The 24979-nt window shown below is 33.9% G+C and overlaps 1 protein-coding gene across 1 annotated transcript in view; it reads right to left on the bottom strand.

Moving 5' to 3' along the window:
• The window catches only part of ADAMTS20 (ADAM metallopeptidase with thrombospondin type 1 motif, 20), a 169514-nt gene that overhangs the window by 84388 nt on the left and 60147 nt on the right, over positions 1-24979 (bottom strand). Inside the window, exons 8-15 of the mRNA XM_012638392.1 lie at positions 19655-19760; positions 17742-17888; positions 15706-15847; positions 13967-14071; positions 7106-7251; positions 5695-5876; positions 5455-5591; positions 2594-2711 (exon numbers count right to left, since the gene is read on the bottom strand). Coding sequence (XP_012493846.1) covers positions 2594-2711; positions 5455-5591; positions 5695-5876; positions 7106-7251; positions 13967-14071; positions 15706-15847; positions 17742-17888; positions 19655-19760 — 1083 coding nt within the window. The remainder of the gene's footprint in view (positions 1-2593; positions 2712-5454; positions 5592-5694; positions 5877-7105; positions 7252-13966; positions 14072-15705; positions 15848-17741; positions 17889-19654; positions 19761-24979) is intronic.

The following is a 24979-nucleotide window of genomic DNA, read 5'->3' as shown; positions in this document are numbered from 1 at the left end:
CACGCATTCTTTTTTAAATTTGTCTAAGACTCTTATATGAAAAATATACAGGATTTCAAATGCTATTCACAAATCCAGGAGAGAGCAAAATAATTCTTAATATTAAAATGGCATAAAGCTAATATTTTAGCTCCTAAGATACTTAAGACACGCATTCTTTTTTAAATTTGTCTAAGACTCTTATATGAAAAATATACAGGATTTCAAATGCTATTCACAAATCCAGGAGAGAGCAAAATAATTGATCATTGCTATATGTTCACAGAGATTGAGTGAACAGCAAAATAATGAAAGTTTTAAATTTCATTATTGGAAAAATAATAAAAAACAAAAAAGAAAAAGTTTTTTTTCTCAAGCTTTTAGTTCGTAATATGAGCAGGAATCTCTTTATCTACCCCCCAAATTTGACATTATTTTTCAAAAGTACACTACTAAACTTACTATGAGAAAAGTAAAAAGTTTACTCAACTGAAGAAAGTAATAGTATTTTATGAGACCAAATTCAGCAACATTGGTACTGCTCAAAATAGGAAACACTGTATCAAATATATATCAAACAAGAAAAAAACGTTTTCCCAACATTAAAAATACTCATATTACATAGCTGTCCCAATACTCTCCGGTTTTTAAGTAGATAGTTAATTGTGCTCTAATAAAATTATTCTAAGGTTTCCCCCTGTTTGATATATGAATAAAAGAAGCTGTGATTTTTCTCATATACTAACTTTGATAAACATGGAATGAACTTAAGAAGTTTTAAAAGTGCTTAAATTTACAACTCTGATATCAGATTACCTTGAATATTTTTACAGCAGCCTTATTTATATTTCCTCAAGGCGTCGCATTTAAATACAAGGTGATAAATGGTTTAAGATTCTGGAAATACTATATGCATCCTGGTTATAGGTTATCGATCTACAAGAATAATTTTAATTCACCTCTTTTTCATTATAAAATATTCTCACCAACTACTTCCATTATTTATGTCTTTGCTAGTATATTTTTTCAAGAAAGCAAGCCATCAATATATGAGTGAATTAATAAAATGTGGTATATGTATACAATGGAGTATTACTCAACTGTAAAAAAATGATGAACGAATACCTTTTGCAACAACCTGGATGGAACTGCAGACCATCCTTTTAAGTGAAGTATCACAAGAATGGAAAAACAAACATCACATGTACTCACTATTAAATTGGAACTAATTGATCAACACTCATGTGCACAAATGGTAGTAAAATTCAATGGAATTCAAGCAGAGGGGGGAGGGAGGAGGGGATGGGTAAATTCACTCCTAATGGGTACAATGCACACTATATGGGTGATGGACATATTTATAACTTTGAATCAAACTGTACAAAAGCAATTCATGCAACCAAAACGTTTGTACCCTGTAATATTCTGAAATAGAAAAAAGAAAAAGAAAGCAAGCCTAAGGCATTGCAAAGATGACAAGATGAAGGCTACCACCAGGGGGCAGAAATGTGACAAATGCTATTCTGATCCTGTAAATGAGTCTAACACCTTTTCTCATTTGCAAATTGATTAAATTCATAGTACAATTTTCACAGAATTTTGGACGTATGGTTTTACCGTGGAAAAAAAAATTTCAGTGAATACAGTACTGTTGGTTATAGAAGGGAATCAAATGTGTGTGGCTCCTATGAACTAATGAGTAACAACTAGGAAAACAGTATATCAAGTCATCTAGTACCTAAGATTCATAGATCCCTAAAGTGTAAAATGTACAATACTTTTCATATAGATAAAAAATAAATTTTGAGTTTTAAATTATACTGCTTTAATTGAAACCACTAATACTAACTTAACTCTTCAAAAATATGTGAACATAATTTAAAGCTGAACAATAAGACTAAAAAAAATAAATTTTAATTTTCAAGGAAAGTTTTAAAGGTCTGCTTTTACTTTCTTTTATTAAAAAATGTTTGTACAAAAAATTTTAGAGTGGAAAATATCTGATATATTCCCATAACATTTTGAAGAAAAATAAATTTATGGCCACCAAATATCAACTATATCTGTGATCCAAATACTGCCTGGAAAATCAAACGTGATAATAATTATGAATCAACATTTAAGTTAATGGTTTTATCCTTCACCTTCAATCAGTATTTTCAATATACCATTAATAAGAAACACAACAGATATGCCAGGTCAAACCAAAAAATAAAAGTGGTTCAAATATGAAAATATCTGAAACCAAATTTCCTGGAAAGAATCATAAATAGATACATTTTAGATTACAGGAACATCTGTAAAAGCACTTTATTAATTGAGGGACTATTTACCATCACCATCAAATAACACTGGATTTACTCTAATAAATGCATCTAATATATTTTTAAGAATCAGATTTGCCTTGGACAGGTAAATGCATTAATTCAAGGATACATCTGGTACGGTATAAAATCAAATATTTTCTATTCAGAAAATTTTTCTGTAACGATCATTTTGGACTAAAGGTACAGAGTAGACAAAACAATAAAAAAGCATTACTATTATAACTTCATTACTTACTCCCTTATTATATCAAATGAAAGGGAAAACTAGAAACAAATACACAGCTTACCATAATGAGCACTGTTGAAGACACCTGCCATTGTCCTACATGATGAGTTATCCCCACCACACACTCCACATTTGTCTCTCTTGGCCTTGGAGTTTAGCACATGATCACAGCCAGCTTGCTTCAAAACACAATTATTACAACTGGTATTATAAAAATGATTATTTATTAAAGTATGGTCCTTTAAAGGTTACAAAGTTCTTTTCACAAATATTCTTTCAGTTAACAGGAGATTTGGTAAAATAAGATTTTTTTCAGATATCTACTGATCTTGTTGTACATCAATATTTTCATATATCTTTTCACATGGTCTAACAAGCAGTGTTTTTAAAAGAGTCATCCACATACTTCCTGCATCCGAATCACATGGAGTGCTATTTAAAAGGGAAAGATTTCCAGATTTTCTGAATTTACATGGAGGTAAAACCTAGAAATTCATATTATAACACTGGCATTGATTCCTATACCCATTATCATTTGAAAAGCACTCTTCAAAGAAATGTAATTCAGAGACAAAAGTATGATTAGGTAAGTAACACATTAGAATACTCTAAAAAGATGTCTTTCGTAATTAATTTTAACTCATGACCTTAGAATGCCAGGAATAATCTCAATTTCAAATAAATACTTGAAAGAAATAATTTCTCCGAAGCTAATACCCAGCATAATAAACAGTGTATATTAAAAGAATGAATAAATAAATAAATATGAAAATAAATGGTTTGCTTCAGAAATTTCAAAAAACAAGTGCAGCTTTTCTCCATGCAGAAGCTATCCTCTCTATATACATTGCAATAACTCTTTCAGTTCTTTAGAATAGTCCTCTAAATTTAGTGATCAGAAAAGAAAATTTCATAAGCCTCATAAATTCTTTTATACACAAGGAAAATATTTCCAAATTGAAAATTTTAAACACATATTTTCTAAAAGTAGTAAGCATCTACATGCTCTGATCATTTTCATCATAATTTTTTTATTTTCTTATGACTTTATGCTGCTAATTTAGATAAAACATAAGTTTTATCTAAATATTTGAGTAATCTTTTTGTACTATTTAAGCAATTTCCAATACGTAAGTTATTTTAAGTCTCTTTAAACATCTCATTAGCTCTTTGGGGGCAAGGCCTTTATCACCTGGGTAACCGATAATAGATATTTTATTACAGAGAGATGAAATTGGCCCTATTAAATTCCATCTTAACAAAATGAATGAGTTTATAAAATTACACTTACATTCTTTTTTATTTTTAAATTGACAAATAACATTATATGTTATGATGTACAACACAATGCCGTGAAGTATATATACATTGCGGAATGGTTAAATCTAGCTAATAAACAAATGCATTAACTCCCATAGTCATCATATCTGTTGTGAGAGCACATCCACTAACCCTAAACATTCACTAACACAACCACTAAAAAATAGAACTACCACATAATCCAGCAATCCCACTTCTGGGTATGTGTCCGAAGGAAATGAAATCAGTATGTCAAAGAGATAGCTACACTCCAATGTTTATCACAGCACTATTCACAGTAGCCAAGGTATAGAATCAACCTAAGGTCCATCCACAGGTGCATGGATAAAGAAAACATGGTTTCTATACACAATGGAATACTATTCAGCCATAAAAATGAATGAAGTCCTGCCACTTGAGGCAACGTGAATGAACCTGGAGGACATTATGTTAAATGAAATAAGCCAGGCACAGAAAGGCAAATACTGCATGATCTCACTCACATGCTGAATCTAAAAAAGATGATCTCATAGAACTACACTCACTATATTCTTTAGACCACATTCACTATCTTCACCACCCTCGTTCTCAAACTCACCATTCATTCTCAAGATTGCCATCTGCAATGTTTGTGCTTTAATTCAAGGTCTCATCTACTCTCACCTAGAATCCTGCTAAATGGCCCACCTACCTCCAATCTTCTCCTAACCCTAACATTCTAAAGAGTCTAAGATTCTAATATGCAAATCAAATCACCTCTCTCTCTAGACTTCAAATCCTTCTATGCATCTCCAAGGAATTAAGAAAAAAAGTGGTTATGCCAACCATCTGCTAGTCTCTAACTCCAACCCTGCTCCCTTACTTCCTCACCTTTCTAAAACCTACTCATCTTCAATACTTAGTACAAACAAGCCTCACACCCTCCACGAAGGGTTCTCTGAATCCTTTATCCACCTCCCCATGAAACGAGGCAGTGCCTCCTCTATATCTCTATGCTACCTTGCAGATCACCCATAGCATCACATTCTAATTGTTTACGTGCCTATCTTCCCATATGAATCTGTGACCATTTTGGAAGTGGGGACTCTGCTCCATCCTTTTAACCTGGTGATTTGAACAGTATCTGACATCTAGTAGCTACTCAATCAATGTTTGTTGAATGTACATAAGAAGTAAGAGACAGAGAACTAGAGAGAGGGAGGAAGGATATCTATGGCTTTAATGTAGAGGGAAAAAATTACCAAGAAAGGTCACATTTGAAGTAGCAAAAGCACTTTACAGTTCTTGTATCCTATTATTTTCTATCTTTTTAGGAAGCTGACTTCATTCCCAATTTGATTATGAGTACAATAGGCAAAACGAAATCAGCAAACTCATCTTAACTCTTTATGAGTCATTCTTTTTTTTTTAATTTCAAAATTTTACGAGTCATTCTTGATGACAGAGAATTGCCTAGTAACACATCTAGCCATACTCCTACAGATAGCATGATATCAAAGTTTGCCTTACTGGTATTCATAAGAACATATCCTGAAGTAATAAAAGTAATATTTTATTAGAGAAATAGAAAAAAATTATTCTTAAAGTCACTTTAAATATAATAGAAACATACAGCTTACTTACCCGACACAGGCCTTGAACACAAATGTCATTAGTTTCAGTTCCACAAGGAGTACCATCAGCAACCCTGTCCTTCAACTGGTAGAAGTTTGTGGTTCCAGCAACACGACAATAGAGTTTACAACGATCTTTTATGGCAACTGTAAAAAATAAAAAAGTCAAAATTTTAATGTACAATCATAAAGCTATGTGTTCCTATGTCCCCAAAAAAATTTACATAAAAGAACTGGTATAATTACTTACTTCCACTATACTTTGGAAGCCACCTCACATTAGGGGAAAGACCATTGATGTTGAAATGTTTACCATCAAAATCAGAGCACTGCTTCTCTCGAAAGTCTTGCTTGCCTTTTGGACATGAATCAGTATTACATGATCGAAATTTCATCCTGCGGCCCACACAGTACTTTCCTCCGTTTCTTGGCCTAGTCAAATTCATTACATTTTAAAGCACATCAGTACAATATTAATTCTGCCATTTACTTCTAAAACTGTTCCATTCTTTCCAGGATCTGGAAAGCCACTAATGTCCCACTAACTCTTCTCGTTTTTAACAGAAGTATATAACAGGGGTTTTAAGCAATTCTATGGCTAATGAACCATAAAAATATCCACCTTAGGGTGGACACTGAGACCTGGAGCGCAGAATATCTTAACTTTGACTAGATTAACTGACAAGAAACTAATGATGGGAATTTTATTTTAAAACTTCAAAAAAGTATTTGTTCATTTTCTCAAAAAAAAAAGACATGTAATAAGTAATAAACGAAGACATCAATGTTAAATAAAAAGGAAATATATATGTGTCTTTGTCATGTATATTCTACTTATCATCCAGTTCAAGGAGTTTCATGGCATTATAATCTATGTCCATTTATATTTTAAATTATGTGGGAAAAATAAATGTTTTTTTCAGCATTTTTGGAATATAAAGACTTCTAGTATAATTTAGCTATTCTAAAATTTAAATGAACTAAGTTAGATTTTATCCAGAGTATGTCACATTTCTGTGTTAAAAATGTTTATTAATAAGACTTTAAGAGTGTCATATTGCTTACCAACTTATATATGATATATATAACAGAAACATTATTTAAAAATCTTTATGGAATCTCTAAGCTCTTTTAAATAGTTTGATGAGGGAGAGATATGCTTCAGTACTTATTCAGCTAAAGACAATGGTGCATCTATAATATGAGAAGCAGAGAAAGAAAAAATGACATGTCAAATTATACAAAACAGTAAAAAACTGGTAACCAAACTACATATTCTGTCGAGAAGAACCAAAACACAGGTGAAAGGAGCCAGGATCTCTCATTAGGAATACAGTAAATGTGAAAATGCCATTATATTACTGTCATTCATATTTACAAGTATGTCTCAAATTTATGCCAAATCAGAAACCAAAAAAAAAAAAAAAAAATTAAGAAAATGGTTCTGTCTCAGTTTAGATTATAAAATTTATCTATATAGTTTTTTTTTTAAGGTCTCAATCTAGCAAGATATAAAGCAATATGGCTTAAAGAATTCCAGAAGTTTTCTGAATCTCAGAAACTTACAAACTGACCTCCAGTTTTAGAAGTGAATGAAACTGATGTTTACTTTCTGGTGCCTTGAGATAATCTTAATTTACAGTGACATAAAAAAGACATACTCGGGACGATTACAGAGCCTGGTTGTGCTTTTGATTCCACCTCCACATGTTCTTGAACAAGAATTGTAAGGTCCCCATGGTCCCCATTCACCATCTACAGGACGTGTTTCCATTTCTTTGTTTACACATAGCCCATGGTGGCAATGCTATAAAAATAATAAACACACAAAAAAAGCAATTCATGTAAATTTAATTAGAACATCATGATAATTATAATAGCAGCATAAAGATCAACAGAAGAACAAACTGTAAGCAATTTAAATAAAACTGGTATTAATTCAGAAATATGGTTATATTTGACACCACTTTACGAATATTTCCTATCCACTGAGTAAGACCTGTGGAATGCAAAAAGAGTATAATATTTCTCTTGCCCTTGAAATTTAGAGTATCACTGGGGAGGAAAGTAAAATTAAACAGTAAAGTGGAATATGATATTTTTTAAAAAGAAGCAAACAAATATTAGGTTAATTCCATATATTTCCATGCTCCCATTTTTTTTTTTTTTTTACTCAAAGATATCTATTTAGCCTCCCATTCTTTTTTTAAATTTTTTTAAGAGATGGGTTCTCACTGAGCCACCCAGGTTGGACTATAGTGCCACGATCATAGCTCCCTGCAACTTTGAATTGCTGGTCTCAAGTAATCCTCCCACCTAAGCCTCCTGGGTAGCTAGGATTACAGGCACACACCACCACACCAGGCTTATTTATTTATTTTTGTATAGACGAGGTGTCCCTATGTTGCCCAGGCTGATCTTGAACTCCTGGCCTAAGTGATCCTCTCATCTCAGCCTCCCAAGGTGCTGAAATTATAGACGTGAGCCACCATATCTGGTCCACTCTCTCTTTTAGATAATTTTCTACTTTATCCTATCCAAAGTCTCAGATGATGATCTTGTTTCTTACTTTCATCAAGAAAATGGAAACTTACAGAATAATCTGCCTACAATTTCCCACCACCCGTTCTACCCACCTAACAGCATCTGTACCCAGACACTCAGGCTTGCTGCTTATTAGTATATACGAAAAATCCACACAATCATAGACAAAGTCAATCCCTCCACGTGTGCCCTTAATCTGATCCCTTCTTTACCACTCAAAACATCTCTCCAGCAATTCTCTAATCTCTCCTATATCATCATCATTTCAGTGATAGCTCATCAAGGTGTGGTCATATATTGATGCTAGTCTATGAACTATTTAATAGTTATTAGTCTGTGAGGAGATAAGTACAGAAATTGAAAGCGAGCATTTAGAAACTTTTATAGGAGTTTTACAGAGTAATTTTATGTTTATTAAAGTAAATAATTTAAAAATTGTTTTACATTTATTTTTAATTGTGGTAAAACACACAACAGAAAATTTACCATCTTAATCATTTTTAAGTATACAATTCAGTATTGTTAAGTATATTCACATTGCTGTGCAACTAATCTCCAGAACTTTTTCATCTTGTAAAACTGAAACCCATTAAACAACAACTCCCATTTCCCCCCTCCCCCCATCTCCTGGTAACCACCATTCTACTTGCTGTTTTTATAGATTTGACTACTGCAGATACTTCATATAATTGGAATCATATAATATCTGTCTTTTTGTGACTGACTTATTTCACTTATCATAATGTCCCCAAGGTTCATCCATGTTGCAGCATATGTCAGAACTTTCTTCCTTTTTCAGGATGAATGATATTCCACTGTATGTTGTCTTAGTGCTATTCGTGCTGCTATAACAGAATACCCAGGATTGGGTAATTTATAAAGAACATTAATTTATTTCTCACAGGTCTGGAGGCTGGAAAGTCTAAGGTCAAAGTGCCAGCAGGCCCAGTATCTGATGAGGCCATTCTCTTCATCCAAGATGACACCTTGCACACTGCATCCTCCACAGGGCACAAATGCCCTATCCTCACAGGGCAAAAGGCAGAAGGGTCCAGAGAGAGCCCACTCCTGTAAGCCCCTTAATAAAGATATTAAACCCACCCATGAGGGCAGAGCCCTCATGGCCTAGTCACCTCTTAAAGGCCCCACTTCCCAATACTGTTACAATGGCAATTAAATTTCAACTTGAGTTTTGGAGGAGACAAATATTCCAAACATAGCATGTGGATATATCCCATTTTGTTTATCCATTCATCCACAGATAGACACTGGGTTGCTTCTACCTTTTGGATATTGTGAATAATGTGCTGCTATGAACATGGGTACACAAATATCTCTTCAAGATCCTGCTTTCAGTTCTTCGGATATATACTCAGAAGTAGAATTGTTGGATCATGTGATAATTCTATTTTTAATTTTTTTTGAGGAATGGCCAAACAATTTTCCATAGAAAAATTCAGCTCATATTTTGAATGCCTTTTTTCCATTTCATTTTCCTAGTAACAATCATTTTTATTATTTTTTACAAAAGTATCAGTTTATAAATAATCAGAATTTTTTTTAAAAAAACTGATCCTTTACTACAGATAATTTGAGAACTACTTCCCTAGATCATTCCCGTTATCATACAAACTCTTATTTCTCCCACTTTAAGAACAAGGGCAACAACAAAAGCTTTCTTAGATCACACTTCCCTCAGGAACTACTGCCCTGTTTCTCCTTGAAAGAGTTCTCTGTGCTCATTGTCTAATTCCCTGTCTATTCTCTCACAATCTCACCCCCAGCCTGGCTTCTGTACCCCATTCCTCCATGAATCTGCTCATGAGTATTTCCCCAACGACCAGTTCTCACTTTCTGTCTTCCTTGACTTAACAGCAGTATGTGACACAGTTAATCACTCTTCTTCTTTGATCCTTTTTTTACTCTTGGTTTCTAGGGTTCCACACACTCTTGTCTTTCTTCCTCCCTTATGATTAATCTTTCTGAGTTTCTTCTGTTGTTTCTTCTTCTTCTTAATTTGAAATGTTTCCAGGCTCATATCTTGGTCCTTTATTCTTTTCTATGAACAATCACTCCCAGTCCTCTCTCTCCTGGACTCTGGATTTGTATGTAAAACTGCTTACTCATGTTTACTTGAATGTCTAATAAGCATTTCAAACATAGCATATCCCAAACCAAAGTCCTGTCCTTCTCCCTCAAAACTTGCTTTTCTTGCGTTGATCTAAGCTGTGCAGCCAAAAACCAAGTCACCCTATCCTGTCTCTTCTTCCTCCTTGAACATTCCACATCCAATACCTTTGCAAATATTCTAGTTCTTTCTAAAACATATAAAAAAAATTAACCCTTCACCATCCCATTGCTACCACTCTGGTTTGAGTATCCAGAATCTCTCAGCTTTATCACTGCAGTAGCTCCCTAAGTAAATGTCCTCTGTTTCCACTCTTGCCCATATGGTTTAGACTCAATACAGTTGCCAGATGATTTTTTTTTTTAATTTAGTTTTAAAACTAGTCAAATCAGGTGACAATTCCACTGAAATTCTTCATTATTTTATTCTGAGTAAATGCAAAGTTCTCAAAATGGTTCTGCAAGACTCTACATAATTCCTCCAGTTACTCCCTACAAGTTTCTCTCTTCACTCCACTCTGGCTACAATGTCCTCCTTGCTCTTCCTTGAACACTCTAGGCATACTCCAGACTTAGGAGAACAGCTGTCCCCTTTGTCTGGAACTCACTCACCCTAGATATCCTCATAGCTAACTTTCTCACCTCCTTTAAGACAGCTAATTTAGCAACTTCATATATAGTCTAACCTGACCACCATATTTTAAACTGCAGTCTCCCCTCTCCTACCATAAAGCTTAGAATCTTTTTCCTGCTCTATTTTTCTTGTCCATGTCACTGATCAGGTTGGTGGTACTACTAAATTAATTATTTGTAATATTCTAGTCTCTGCCTAGAATGTAAGCTCCATGAGGGCAGGGATCTTTTCTGTTTTTGTTCACTCATGATGTAAACACCGAGAATAGTGCCTGACATAGTTGACCCTTAATAAATCTTTGCTGAATGAATGAATCCTATAAGCCAAGCTTATTAGCAGTAAAAATGCTTTGTGCTCTCCATTAGAACAAGTAATTCAATATGAGAAAGTCATATTAGAAGTAAACAAAAACAAAATCTCAGAAAAGAATGGACTGTGTGCCTGTGTATTTTGTAGGCATCTTTCATAAAAAATCCAAGTGATCTTTGATCTTTTTTTTTAATATAACTTGAGAGATCAGAGCATGAAAAAGTTAGACTGTTATACCATTCACCATGTAGTAAAATTAACTCATTGTCAGATGGGTTCACCATGGCTTCACACAAACTGATTTACTGTCAAAAGTATTTAACATGTAGACTCACCTGTAAAACAGTCACAAGATAAAAGGACTGGAGGAGGATATTAAAGCAGAATTATAGAATATTTGTTTAAAATGTTTCTTCAATAAAAGATCCATTAATGCTGAATATGGCTAAATATATAGGGTTTCACTGTCTTTAATTAATAAAAAGGGAATTTACATCTACCATGATCCACATGTTGCTACCCCCAATACCAACTCTGCTTTTCATCTACACTGGCTCTAAGGAATGTCTCAGTATCTCATCACATTTAGCATGAATCCCAATGAATCGACATCTACCATACCATCTCATCGGGGAAATATTCAAATGGTGAATAAACACATAAAAAGATGCTCAAGGCTGATAATAATCAGGGAAATGAAAATTAAAACCACAATGAGATTCCATTTTATACCTATTAAAATTTTATACCATTTTATACCTAGATTTTTTTTAAAGACTCAAAATATCAAAAGTTGGCAAGGAATACAGAGCAACTGGAACTTTCCTACATTGCTGGAGGGAGTCTAAAATGGTGCACATACTTTGAAAAATTATTTGGCACTTTCTTATGAAGTTAAACATGCACTTACCCTATAACCCAGCAATTCTACTCCAAGAGAAGCACAAACCTATGTCTACAAGAAGACCTGCACAAGGATGCTCACAGCAGCTTTATTCATAACGGTGAAACACCAGAAATGATTCAAATGTATACTGACAGGAGAAAAGGTAAACAAATTATAGGACATTTGTATGGTTTAATTACACTGCAATATAAAGAAATGAACTGCTGATGCATACGATAATATGAATGAAGCTCAAAAACATTATGTTGAACAAAAGAAGCCTGATTCATCCTGCCCCTCCAAAAAAGGATACACTATATGGTTCTATTTACATTAAGATCAAGAACAAACTTATCTGTGGAAATAAAAATCAGAACAGGAGTTTTCTCTAGAGGGAAAGGAAATTATCCAGAAAGAGGCAAGACTGAATTTTTAGACTGATAGAAATGTTTTACTTTTGATTGGAATGTTAGCTAATGTGCACCTACATTTGTTAAATCTATCAAACTGTATACCTAAGATCTGTGCATTGTACTCATATACCTTAATTTCAAAAAATCATGTTTATGCCCAAACTGTATTTAGATTACTCAATAAATTCACTATAAATAGTATATCTCTTGATATTTGTAAATATATCAACCATCGATTGATTGCTAAGAAACAGAATAAGGCCCAATCCTCTATTTCAATCAGGTGAACCTCTTGGAGCATGTCTTCTATCTAATCAGCCAATAGCAGCAGCCCAGCATTCACGCTTCAAAGAGGTTTTATTCTCTGCTTACCCGCAAACTGTCATTCTCATAAATGCCATCCTTCTCCTAAAAAGCTATTAGCTAATACTGGTCACAGGAAGTAAGAAAAAAAGGAAAGTCCTTTTAATAATTCTTATCCCCCAAATAAAAATTTTTATATAAGTTAAATTTAAATTTTATAATTCAGCATTAGCTGAACTGAAAAAGTTCACTAAAACTTTGATCTTAAAATTACAAAAAGGTAATTGGAGTGTTATATGATTTCAATGAGTACTTCAGCTACTACAAAAATTGCTGAAGTACCAAATAAAACTTTAGTAACCAATGTATTTGTGCTGTGATCAATATTTGCAGGTAACACATGCCTTTTAATGGAAAAATCATTCAAGAGAAAGGCAAAAGCTGCTACAAATATTTCAAGGAAAAAGCAAGTGGTAAAGGCACAAGTTCAGCTACTAAATTGACTTTAATTTTTAAGAAGTTTTTATATTTGGTTAAGGTGAAGGTAACAAAGAGGCAGTATTGGCCAACGCATTTTCGAGGAAGTGTTCCTTTGGGTCTGAGCGAGCACAGAGAAGGCTGACAGACTAAAAATAGACAACACTGGCCACAAGGCCATCCTAGAGCACAAAGCACAATCTGACTTCGTCTTCACATGTAACACATTTCGTTATCATGGTGAGCCTTATCATGCGACGTCATGTTGACAGATTTAGTCAATGTGATGCTGAATGGTAAGATTTAGTTAATGACTAAATGATTTAGCTAATGTTAGAATGGTGAAGATGTAGTATGTAGGCAGTTTATTTTAGGAGTACAATGTATTTTAATATATTTAGAAACAACAAAGATCCAAAGAAGCCCCTAAATCTTACAATTATACCTAACTGAATTATATGGAAGAAAACGTATGCAATGGAAACATCCTTGAAATTCAGGAATTTGCCAAAATATTAGAATCTTTATGTCTGTAATCAATTTTAATAACAAGGCTACAATATGCTTAGATAACTATATATCCATGTATTATTTATATGATAACTATATGCAACTTTAATATTCATTTGCTATATCCACTGGAAAAAAAGGATAAAATTAAAATTTTAATTCACTTGGCAATGTACCATATGAAACAAAATGGCAATAACATGAACTCAACTAGCTGAACAAAAGTTGATAGGAAATAATGAACAGAGTGCTGAAATGCAGAGCAGTTACATCCTTAGATAATCTTTTGATACAAGACTCACCCTTCGAGAAAACCTACCATCCCAGGACCACAGTTTGTTCCATCTGCCAGTGGCATGTGTTGAGTGCGACAGCCTTTGTGAACTCCTTCTGCACTTGTGCACCAGAGACGCCTGCATTGTTTCTGCAGAAACAACATACAGGCAGGCAAGCAAGAGTAAGGATGACATCACAACACTGGGTCAATTCAGTATAATACCCTCGTTTATAAGTTGATCAGATATATTTCCTGGTTTACAGTAAGAGCTGGAAATAATCAATAAAAAACTTTACTAAATAAGTTCTAGTCATTGATTTTTTTCTCTAAACACATAAAATGGTGGCATTCACTTTTTAAAATTTTTTTGACTTTTATTTATACATTGAAAAATGGGAGATATGAATTGGAGTGGAAATATTCAGAATTATGTGAGACATTTTCTCTCTTTATAAGATATTTTTCTAAAGGACTTTTTGTTGTTATATGTTATTCACAAGGAGTTCCCAAAAGCCCCTTTGAGGCAATGGTGGAATGTATGAATAATGTGCATAGAAATACTGTATAATGTATACTGAAGTTTCCTAATTTGTGAATATAATGCATACTTTCAACTTTTGAACAAAGGGTTCTGAAGTTTTCAAAAGAAACAAAAGTCCACAGAGAGTCACAGGAGTTATACCCAAGATAATTCCTTTCTTTATCTGAATTTAAATTCAAAGTTTATTTAGTGTCTAAATCAGGTTGGAAAGAAATGTATCTTTTATAATAATATATTAAGGTAAATCATCCCCCTTCACAGTAGATATTGAAAGGCTTATTAAAATTTGTGAGTATAAATTTGAGGTTTTAGAAAGAATCATCACTATGTGAAATATATTTTACATGTCCCTGCACTCACTGTTAAGTGACTTTCATTCATTCATTCATTCATTCATTCAACATCCAATAAACATCTATTTCGTGGAATCTATTGTGTGGCAGGATCCTGAACTGGACACTGGGGATACATATTTATTTAATGAATAAGGCTAGTTATTCTTGGTCCAATGATCCTCACAATCTAGTAAGGCAGTAAGTAATTTGGCAAAGGTATGTAAAGGAATGAAGAAAATGGTAGAAGAGTAAAGCATGGATTCACCAAGCAGTCACATTTATGTTAAACTAAATCCTAGATTTACCCCCAAATAAAAGAAAATCATGATTATAGATCCACTAAAAAAAAGTGTTAGGATCAACTATCTCAGTGGAAATTAGAAGTATCTAATCTCTGAAAAATCCTCAAAATAAATTATAAAGTAACAACTTAATGAAAACTAAACAATATACTCCAAATTTAATTCCTCTGGATGTAAATCTATGTAAAAGCAAATGCAGACTATTAGATTCCTGAGGGCTTTAAATCAGGAATCAACAATTCAGAATCAAAGTGTCTATGTTTTCTCCTTTCACCCCCAATATCATTTGAAAATAAATATTTGAATACTTTTAATTTTCAAATTATATAACTTCTCTGTGGCTCTATTTACTAAATGAGAATATGTTATGGGAATTTGTGAGAGTTAACAAAGATAATTCTAAGTATCCAACACAGTATCTAGCATATAATAAGTACTCAATAAGTTTTTTAACCCCTCTTTAACCCCAGACACCACATATTCAAAGACATAGAAAGTATATTTAGTTTATCATCCATTCCAGAGAATAAATGTGTATTTTGAAATATATTCTAAGTACAACTTTACGGTAGTTTTCAAACAAAACGAGAGAATTTTTCTTACCAAATAGGGACACACTTGTGATCCAGGACCAAACATAAGTTCACACTGCTTGTTTACATCGTACATTAATCCAGGAAGTTGTGAAGATAGATCATACATTCTTCCATTTGGTTTGTCAAGAAGACATTCCCCATGTCCAGTACTGTACCAATGACAGAAAACAAAATATTGTGAATACACATGGATGCATTTCAGTATAAGATTCTTTATTGCATTTTCTGTAATCCTTTACTTTCAAAGAGAATAACAGTATTTTTTCATAATTTAAAAACCAACTCACAGCAATATCAGTATAGCAATGTCCCTGTACAGAATGACAACCTCACACTTTACAAAGGATCTTTAATGTGTTTGTTTGCAATTGATCCCCACAACCACCTATAAGGTGGAAATTTTAAAAAAAGATAAGTAATAAACACAAATTCATCAAAACATAATTTATGAAACATACATTCGTATCACACTTCTGGTCTACTTTGCTATCCAATAGTAATGCCTCAAATGTAATGTCCAACCTGTCAAAATGTTATAAAAATAAAAATAGGTTTTTTGAATCATTTGAAAAAGTATGTTTCAAGTTCTAAACAATGACAACAAAAAAGGAATTTCAAAAAGTTTTATGCTGTCTCTACCTCAAGAGGTTTCTTGACAGGGAGTATAGCAAAGTCAAGAGCCCTGGCTTTGGGGGATTACACTTTGGTTCCACACTTCCCAGGATGCATGGCTGTGGGAAAACTATTGAATCTCCTTGAGCCTGAGTTTCCTCATCTGTTAACTGAGAGTGGTAATATCTATCTCGTAACTTGCAATCAGAGTATACATTTAAATAACAGAAAAGAGTACAGGAAATGTAATATATGTTAATCCTAGTTTGTCATGCAATGTTCAGTCTACAGAAAACTCTGTGAAAATGTTTAGCTAATCCAATTGGGTTAAAAGCAACAATTTGTTCCACTGTTATAATTACAAGAAATATTTTTGGGGGAAATTTTTACTGGTTAAAAGGACATATTAATTTTTCAATAAAATGAACATATCTTTTCAAATCTCCATTGAAGAGAATCAAAGTATTACCCCATTCCGAAAAAAAAAGCACACTACTGGTATTTGTAATCAAAGTATCAGTTAACCATTGAAAAAGCTATATGTAATCATGTATAGATTAGCAACTATGCGTTTTTTAAATTAAGTTCTCATACAAAGATAAATTATCATTGTTGGTTATAATTTTGGGATATAATTTTGAACATATATTCCAAAGCATGGTTTTATTTATTCCCATAGTTCTCATAAAGAGAGAGGTAACTAGAAAATACTAATGTTTTTAAACGTAAATTGATGATTAGAATATATAGTAGTAGAAGAAATGTAGTATTGCGTTTATACAAAAAGGCACATGGAAAGAGCTTTGTTTTGCCTTTTGGACAAATCAGTGACTAAGACAGAAACCCCATTTGGATGAAAGAAATTGAGTTGCAGAGAAACCTAGTGGAAGGTGCAGAGATGAACTGAGAAAAACCTAGATCTACCACCTCTCTTCAGAGCTAGAAAGAGCCTCCAAAAGAGTATGTAAAGCTAGAGACTCTGCATCTCTATGGTTTTAGAGAGCTATCTGGATAACTCACAGTTTGACTTTAACTAATCTCTGCCTTTCAGGGGCACCTAAAACTGGAGCCACTCAAACTCCTCTCAAAATATTATCTAGTAATTTATGAAAAAATTCAAAAACACATAAGAAAGCTGGGATTCCCATTAAGTTTCCTCCCAGAGTGTTCATCACAAGAAAGAGTTGAAATAAAAAATAATAGCTAGGTCTGAACTGCAATAAAAGTACTTTTTTTTAAAGAAATGAAATAATATGTACATACAACTCTTTCCTTGTTTTTACACATTCATTTCTATAGAGAAAGTAAACTTAAATCTAAATAAAGAAAAGCTAAACAGAAATTGAACCAACTTAAAAAGTACAAATTTCAAATCTTATAATATAATAAATGCTCAATTATTTAACTAAAGTAAGGTAAATTCAGACTTACTCTAGGAATTCAGTGATATATTTCTGACTACATTTTGACCAGGTCCAAGGACTCGTGTGGTAATTTAAAGTTGGGGCCATTACATGATACTGATGTTTAATTCCAGCTTCTTTACATTTAAAACTATCATCATGTGGAACATTAAACCTAAAAATAAAAATAAACACTCAAAAAGAATATCAAAAGATGTATACATTAGTAACAGATCCTTTATATAACAGAAAATATAGATAAATATAATTACATTAGAATTTTTACTCGATCTCTCTGTAAGGTCCTATAACTCTCATGTTCAGAAGCACATGATTGCTATGAAACATTAGATTATACCTTTGATCAGTAACACAGTCTGTTGATTTGGCATCTGAGTCTAAACAATCAAAATACTTGGATTTTGGCTCACCTCATCACGATATGGGCGTAGCATTCACATTAAAATGCCTGCAGTTTTCAACATGGATATCCTTGGAGATACATGTGGACAGATTAGGTCAAGGTGATACCACACTAAATTCCAGACTACAGTATCAAAAGAACTTCTTTAACCCCTATTCCCTATTCTTCTATAGTATCCATCTATTTCATGTTAACAGCCTAAGGACTGTTTTGGGGCTGTACTTAATAAGTGATGATTGGTAGAACTGGAATAACAAAAACATTCCTAAAGGGCAGCCAAATCTTCATAATGAGAGCAAAAACAGTAAATAATTAGCAGGTCAGAAACAGATCCTTTGCAATCATTTGGTGACTCAAGTATAAACTCGGGTTTAGAAGGAACACTGAAACCACCTAATTCAGGTCCTTGCCTGCTAAATCTGTATTTAAATCAGTCTTTTAACTAAATGATTAATACTTACCCATATTCTAGAGACACCTAAAGGGTTTCTCAGGAAGAAAATAAATGTGTAATATGGTACTCTCTGCAAGAATAGTCATCTGCTAGTTAGCAGCCTTGAAAACCAGCAGCTAGTGCCTCCCGGATATTGCTGCAATACTTCTACAGTGCCTGGGTATGCTCCTCATCCTACTCCCTCAACTTCATAAACAACTTACAAACTGCAGCTTATAATCAGGCTGAAAGGAAATTGAAGAGGTGCTAGTTTACCAAAATCTATCTCTATCTGAAATTATTCCATCTGAATGCTCTAATGACATCTGAAGGCACAACCAGAAAAAGAAATGTGGTCAAACTAAGAGAGGCAACTCTAATCTTGATTCCTTATTAGCAGATAACAGAGAACACCAGGAATTCTGGGAGTACGTTTGAAATCATTTTTCAGAGGATAAGCTTGTAGGAGGTTTCTGACTTCACGGGAGCTCCTATGCTATCACAAGAAATCATGGCCTCCATTCTTACAGCATAGAATCCCAGCAGAATTTTTAGTAATGCAAGAACAGATAAGAGAATCCCAAATTTTTATGGAAAACTATGGAACAGGTGAAAACTTTAAAAAAAATCTTTTAAGGAATAAGAAATTCCATGGGCCACATTCTCTGCTGGGGCTCTGAGACTGAAGAGCAAGAAATAAGTTGGTATCAAAAACATTTTGGGGAGTTCCCCACAACTAGGAGCCCCTGCAGGCCCTCCCAAAAAAGGTAGAAGGACAGTACCTGGTCTATATTGGATAACAAGAGATAGAGGCCAAAAGTGATTGCCATGTAATCCAATACAGTAAATGAAATAAAAGAATTCCGAAGTTCTAGTTCTTTGCTTAGTGTGTTGATCTGTGCAGCCTGTCTGACCTAACATAGATCACAAAAGAGCCAGAGTTAGCATTTCAGGGATGAAAGTTACACTAATAATAGTTTATGAAGAAACAAAGGTGCTAAGTATTCAACTAAAGATGGAATTTCAGGCATTCTGTGCAATGATAAATAGAAGGCACATCACTTAGGAGACAGAAGGTACTTACACGTGCCCAAGCTCATGGGCTATAGTAAAGGCAGCACTGAGTCCATTTTCTTCACTAATAGAGCAGCTCCGTAAAGGATCACACAGGGTACCTAATTCTGCTAAGCCTGAAAAATTTCATATTTGTATTACATCACAATGAGAAATACTACCAAAATCATAAAATGAGAACTAAATTTCAGAACATGTAATCATTGGCATTACTACTTAGAAATGAATACAGAGTTGGTTGTAAATATTGAATAAATGTTTTAGAAGGTGAAAGGAAAAAAAAGAACAGAATGATTTGTCTGCAGGTGAAATCTTTTTAGCAAATTCTTGTACTCCTTTACTCAAGAACAGAAATACAGGATGAGCAAACAGTTCTTTGAAATACAAGAAAAGGAAAGAATATTTGCAGGCAGGGTGAAGTGTTAAATACATAAGTGTGGGTAGTAGGAAAAACCATGAATGTATTAATTGGTAAAAGAAAAACTAATAAGAGAAGAAAATAGCACAGAACTTCACAAACCTATGAATTTTCACTAATTTATTGAAGTTTGAAGCAGCATACAAATATTCAGTTATCGTATCATAATTAATTAAATGAGTAAAAAATATGGTAAGTGTTTAGAGTAGCACCTGGTATTTAAAATAGGCTAAATAAAAATGATAATAAGAATTCTTGCAAGCACTCAATAATTCTGTAACACTTCAGCAACAGAAAATATATTAAACATCAGGATCTACTCCCTCCTATATAAAGAATAACATGAAACTCAAATGTGCTGTTGAAAGATAAGGTATGAACTGGCTGGACATCAAAGACAGCAACAATTACAGGTTATGGAGTCCTTTAAAAATAATACAGAATAAGAAATTCAAAATAAATATTCATTGTAATAATTCATATTCCATCATCCATAATGTTAGCTTTTCATTTATTTTTTCATTTAACATAATACCATGGTTTTACTGGTATTATGGAATTGCTATCCTTCAATTCAGTTATAAATTTATCTGCTCTCCTAGAACAATTCTTTTCACAAAAGAGAAGAATTTTTCATATATAAGATAATCACTTTCTTACTGTAAAGTTCTTGCATTTAGAAATTTCTTAATGCAGAATAAACAGACTAGCTATTGTTTTAGTGCTTTTCTCCTACATATTATTTTATTCATAAAAGTTAAAAACATGAATATCTTCCTAGTATTTAAGGTAGATTTCCTAACAACTAGAAAGTCTTTGTTATACTTTAAGAGAAATGGAATCTAAAAAACCTGGGAAAAAAATCAAAGATGAAGTTCATTAGCCAATACTTCTTTAACAAAAAGGAAAGATTTGCCCTTTTTCTGATCCCACTGCCAAAAGGTCTTGCTTAGACAATTCCCCTCTAAAAAGAGCTTTTTCTTAGTTAGAATCAAGACCAAAAAGAAGCAAGGAAAAAAAAAGAAAGAAATTCATTTAACAGTCCTCTGTAGAGAGTATGAGGGAATTACTATTTTTCTTAAGATTCTAAAATTCATGCTTCCATGTGTAATTTTTTAGTCAATTCTCATTTTATTATGTACTTCTCCTTTGTCAGAATAAGCTAAAGGTGAGAACATTTCTTTTATGAATATCTTGCTACTCCCATGCTTTTATTTGTATTTTCAATCTGCCAAGTGGCTGAATTTCAATATTTTTATTTTTAGCACTGTGTAGATATTTGGAACACAATATTGACTACAGCACCACCCAAACTTTATGTTTCATGCTTAAAGGTACATATATTCTGAACTAAACATTTTAGCCACATAACAGATTTGTGAAAGTATGTATTGTATATGAGTAGGGACCAAGCTCAAATATTCCCACAAGCTGGCAACACCAACAAAAACTGAAATAAATGGTTAGCATTGTGGTACCAAGCAGCTGATTGATGGTTTATATCTAGATTCACTCAAGCTGATTCTGAATTCTCTGAAAGTTGTTCAAGATAGAATAAAGCAGCATAGGCTCAAATCTGATGCAGGTTCCCTGTTTTTAGAAATACAAGAATCTTCATAGAATTACCTAATTTAGTCATCTTGAAGAATGAAAAACATTTTTCAGCATATTTTGCAAAACATGCTCAGGGACCGAGGCAACAATACATGCAAAAGAAGATATACTAGGAAACCTAGTAATTCTTACCAACATTTCATGTTTGTCATTAATAACTCTCCTTAGTTTGTTATTTTTTCACATATTTTAGATGAGAAAGTAAAATACTAATACTTTTATTAATGTAGGCTGTGTAGCCTTGGGCAAATTATTTCCTCATCTATCAAATTGGAATAATAGTTGTTCTAATATAGTATATGATATACATATGAAGCACTCAGATATCTTAGCTATCATTATCATCATTAACTCTTGACTTGATGGATAATAATGATGATTTCATTATCATAGTCTATGTTTCTAAATATCACTATTATTTATGTACATAGGTGGCTAAAAGATATAAAACCATAAATGGGGACTAGGAGATTCCCTTCTATAAGAAAAGTCCAGAATCTCTAGCATTGAATCATTTTAAAAATAGAAAGAAATGACAGATGTTCAGTAAAAGTTTGTACTACTTAAAGTATAAAGATGTGAAAACAGAGCGTAGATAATAAAATAAATTTGATAGATTCTTATTAAATCATTGATTCATAAAATATACCTAACAAAGCCAGAGAATAGTTTGTAGGGAGGAAGAAATTCAGTCTGTTGTAAAAATGAGTGCAACAGGCAACCATTTCCACAAGTGTGGAAGATTACAGTTTCTAAACGGTTCTCCTAACATAAAGAAACTAGGTTTTTAATAAAAACTACTTTTTAATGAATGCTGAGCTCACATGATTTACAGGGACTATAAAGTCCAAACCTCACAAAACTAACAAACATATTCATTCTCTCTCTCTCTCTCTCTCTCTCTCAAATGCACATGCACACACATACATATATATTCTTACTCTGAGCTAAATCCTAAGTGGTAAGTAATGAATAATAAGGATAAAAGCTACTCTGAGGACAAATGCCAATAAAAGCAATATGATCCAAAGATTAAGAGCTTACTAGAAGAAGCTTCAAGGTAGATCTGGATCCTGAGTTTTCTGCAGCAAGCCAGAGACCACAGTTATGAACACCCTTTGGATTCCAAGAAAAAGTAAAAGCCTTGTCTGGAGAAAAGCACACACTTTTTGAGATGGCCAGTCCCCAGTAAATATGAGTTCATGATCAATGACCATCAAACATACAAAGGTAACAAGAAAACCAAAAGGAAAGGAGAAACAACATGTTTGACTATCAAGTATTTCAGATGTGGGAATTTTCAGGGACAGAATATAAAATTGTTCCATATAAAATAAGGAAATATGAAATTCAACTACAAATATGAGCCAATATAAAAAGAATGTAAACAAAATGGATAGTTAGATTTTCAATAAGGACTAAATACTGCCATTTACATTGAAAAAAGCATATATGTTAAAATATAAAATATAAAGGATGCAAAATGTAAAATATGAAGGATATTAAACTAGACACAAAGAAAGAGATAGTAAAATGGAAATTAGAGCTGTGTGAATGAAGCATGAAGAGAAAATGAAATGAAAGCATGGAGAACAGAATAAGAAGATCTATCAATAACACAGACGTAATAGGGTCCCACGGTAAGAACAGGTAGAATCAAAGGCTAAAATGTGAAAGAAAATAAGAAATCCTGAATGTTAATCAGTTAAACAGTCAACTTTCATTACCAATAGAACATCAAGAGTAAATTAAAAAAAAAAAAAAAACTACAAGAAAGATAATAAAGAGCAGAAATTAATGAAGTAAAAACAAGAGGAAAAAAAGCCAATAGTTATTTAAAAGGACAAATGCAATAAACATTCCAGTGAAATTGATCTATTAAAAAGAAGAAGGGCACAAACAAATAATAATCAGAAATAAAACGGGACACAACTATAGGGAGAGAGAGCTTAGAAAGATGAGAAAATACTATGAAAACAATTTAAGCTAGTAAGTGTTATTTCAAAATTTTACTAATAAAAGAAATGGTCAAATATCTAGAAAAAATAACTTTTTAAATACATTCAAGAAGACATAAAAATAATCTGATTACCATTAGAGAAATTCAATAAATGGTGAACCTTCCACAAAGAAAGCCTGAAACCCAAATGGTTCTCCAAGTGGGATCTGCCAAGTGTTCAAGAGATAAGTCATTCCAGTATTACATAAAATCTTCCAGAAAATGGTAAAAGAATAATACATCCCAGCTCATTCTAGAAAGTGAATAAAACCTTCATATCAAAATTAGAAAAAGATGGGGAGGAGCCAAGATGGCGGATGAGAAAAGCCGCCAGTCAGAAGGTCTCTGCAAAAAAGACGAATTTTAGAAGAAAGAGAAAAAAAATAAGCGAGCAGAGAAACATAGATCGGGTGAGGGTCAGAAGGAAGGGTACCTGAAACTACAGGAGACTCCACGGGAAGACGTTGCGGAGGAGAACTGGAAGGAGAAAGGTACCGAGAGGCTTGCAGACCAGCAACAAGGGTAGGTGGAGCGGTTAACTTCCCCCTCCCTTGCATCTCGGACTGCTGGTGGGCTCCTGAGCAGTTGGAGAGATCTGCCGACACCAGCCCAGAGACGGCTGCCGCCAGTGAGCAGTGGCCTCTTGCGGACTCAGCGCCGGGCTCCCAGCCCTTTCGGGGCACCTCCCCCAGCGCAGACCCGAGCCTAGCGGCAGACACCATAGTGTTCCATTCTCTCCTTCCCCCTACCTACCCGTGCGTGCCCAGAAAGACAATTTAGCTATCACACGGAGGCATCTCCAAGGAACGGGACCTTTCCTTTTGGGGCCCTACAGCAGACTGAGGGGTACTCAGACTACGAGTTCCCTACACACGAGCCCTCCAAGGTGCTACTTGCCTGGGGACTCCAGGCCAGTGGGGCAAATCCCGAGGTGGAGTGAAATCGATCCAGCTTGGGCACCCTGTAGGTGATTCAAGACCAACACCTCTCCCCCTGGCAGGGTCAGGCCTGCAGACCAGACCCCATACACCCAGGTCACCATCGCACTGCCCTGGGGCACGGAGGAGAGATCTGTGAAAGAGCCTACTGAGGAGTGTGTGCCTTCAAGGGCAGATCAGCATGCCTGACCAGCAACCCTCCTCCTAAAAGAGGGCTGTGCACCCAGCTCAGGCTACGATCCTGGGTAGGGAACCTCCCAGCCCACGTCACAGCCAGGGGAGATCCATCGGCCTGAGGCCCCGCTTGCTGGCAGAAGCCTGGGAGAGGGGGAGATTGGAGGGGAGCGAGACCTGCTCCAGAGTGCG

Source organism: Propithecus coquereli, unplaced genomic scaffold, assembly GCF_000956105.1.
Source record: "Propithecus coquereli isolate 6110/MARCELLA unplaced genomic scaffold, Pcoq_1.0 Scaffold13, whole genome shotgun sequence".
In the NCBI taxonomy this organism is placed as follows: Eukaryota; Metazoa; Chordata; class Mammalia; order Primates; family Indriidae; genus Propithecus; species Propithecus coquereli.
Note: the sequence above shows the minus strand (reverse complement) of the source record. Positions and strands in the feature narration are given on the sequence as shown.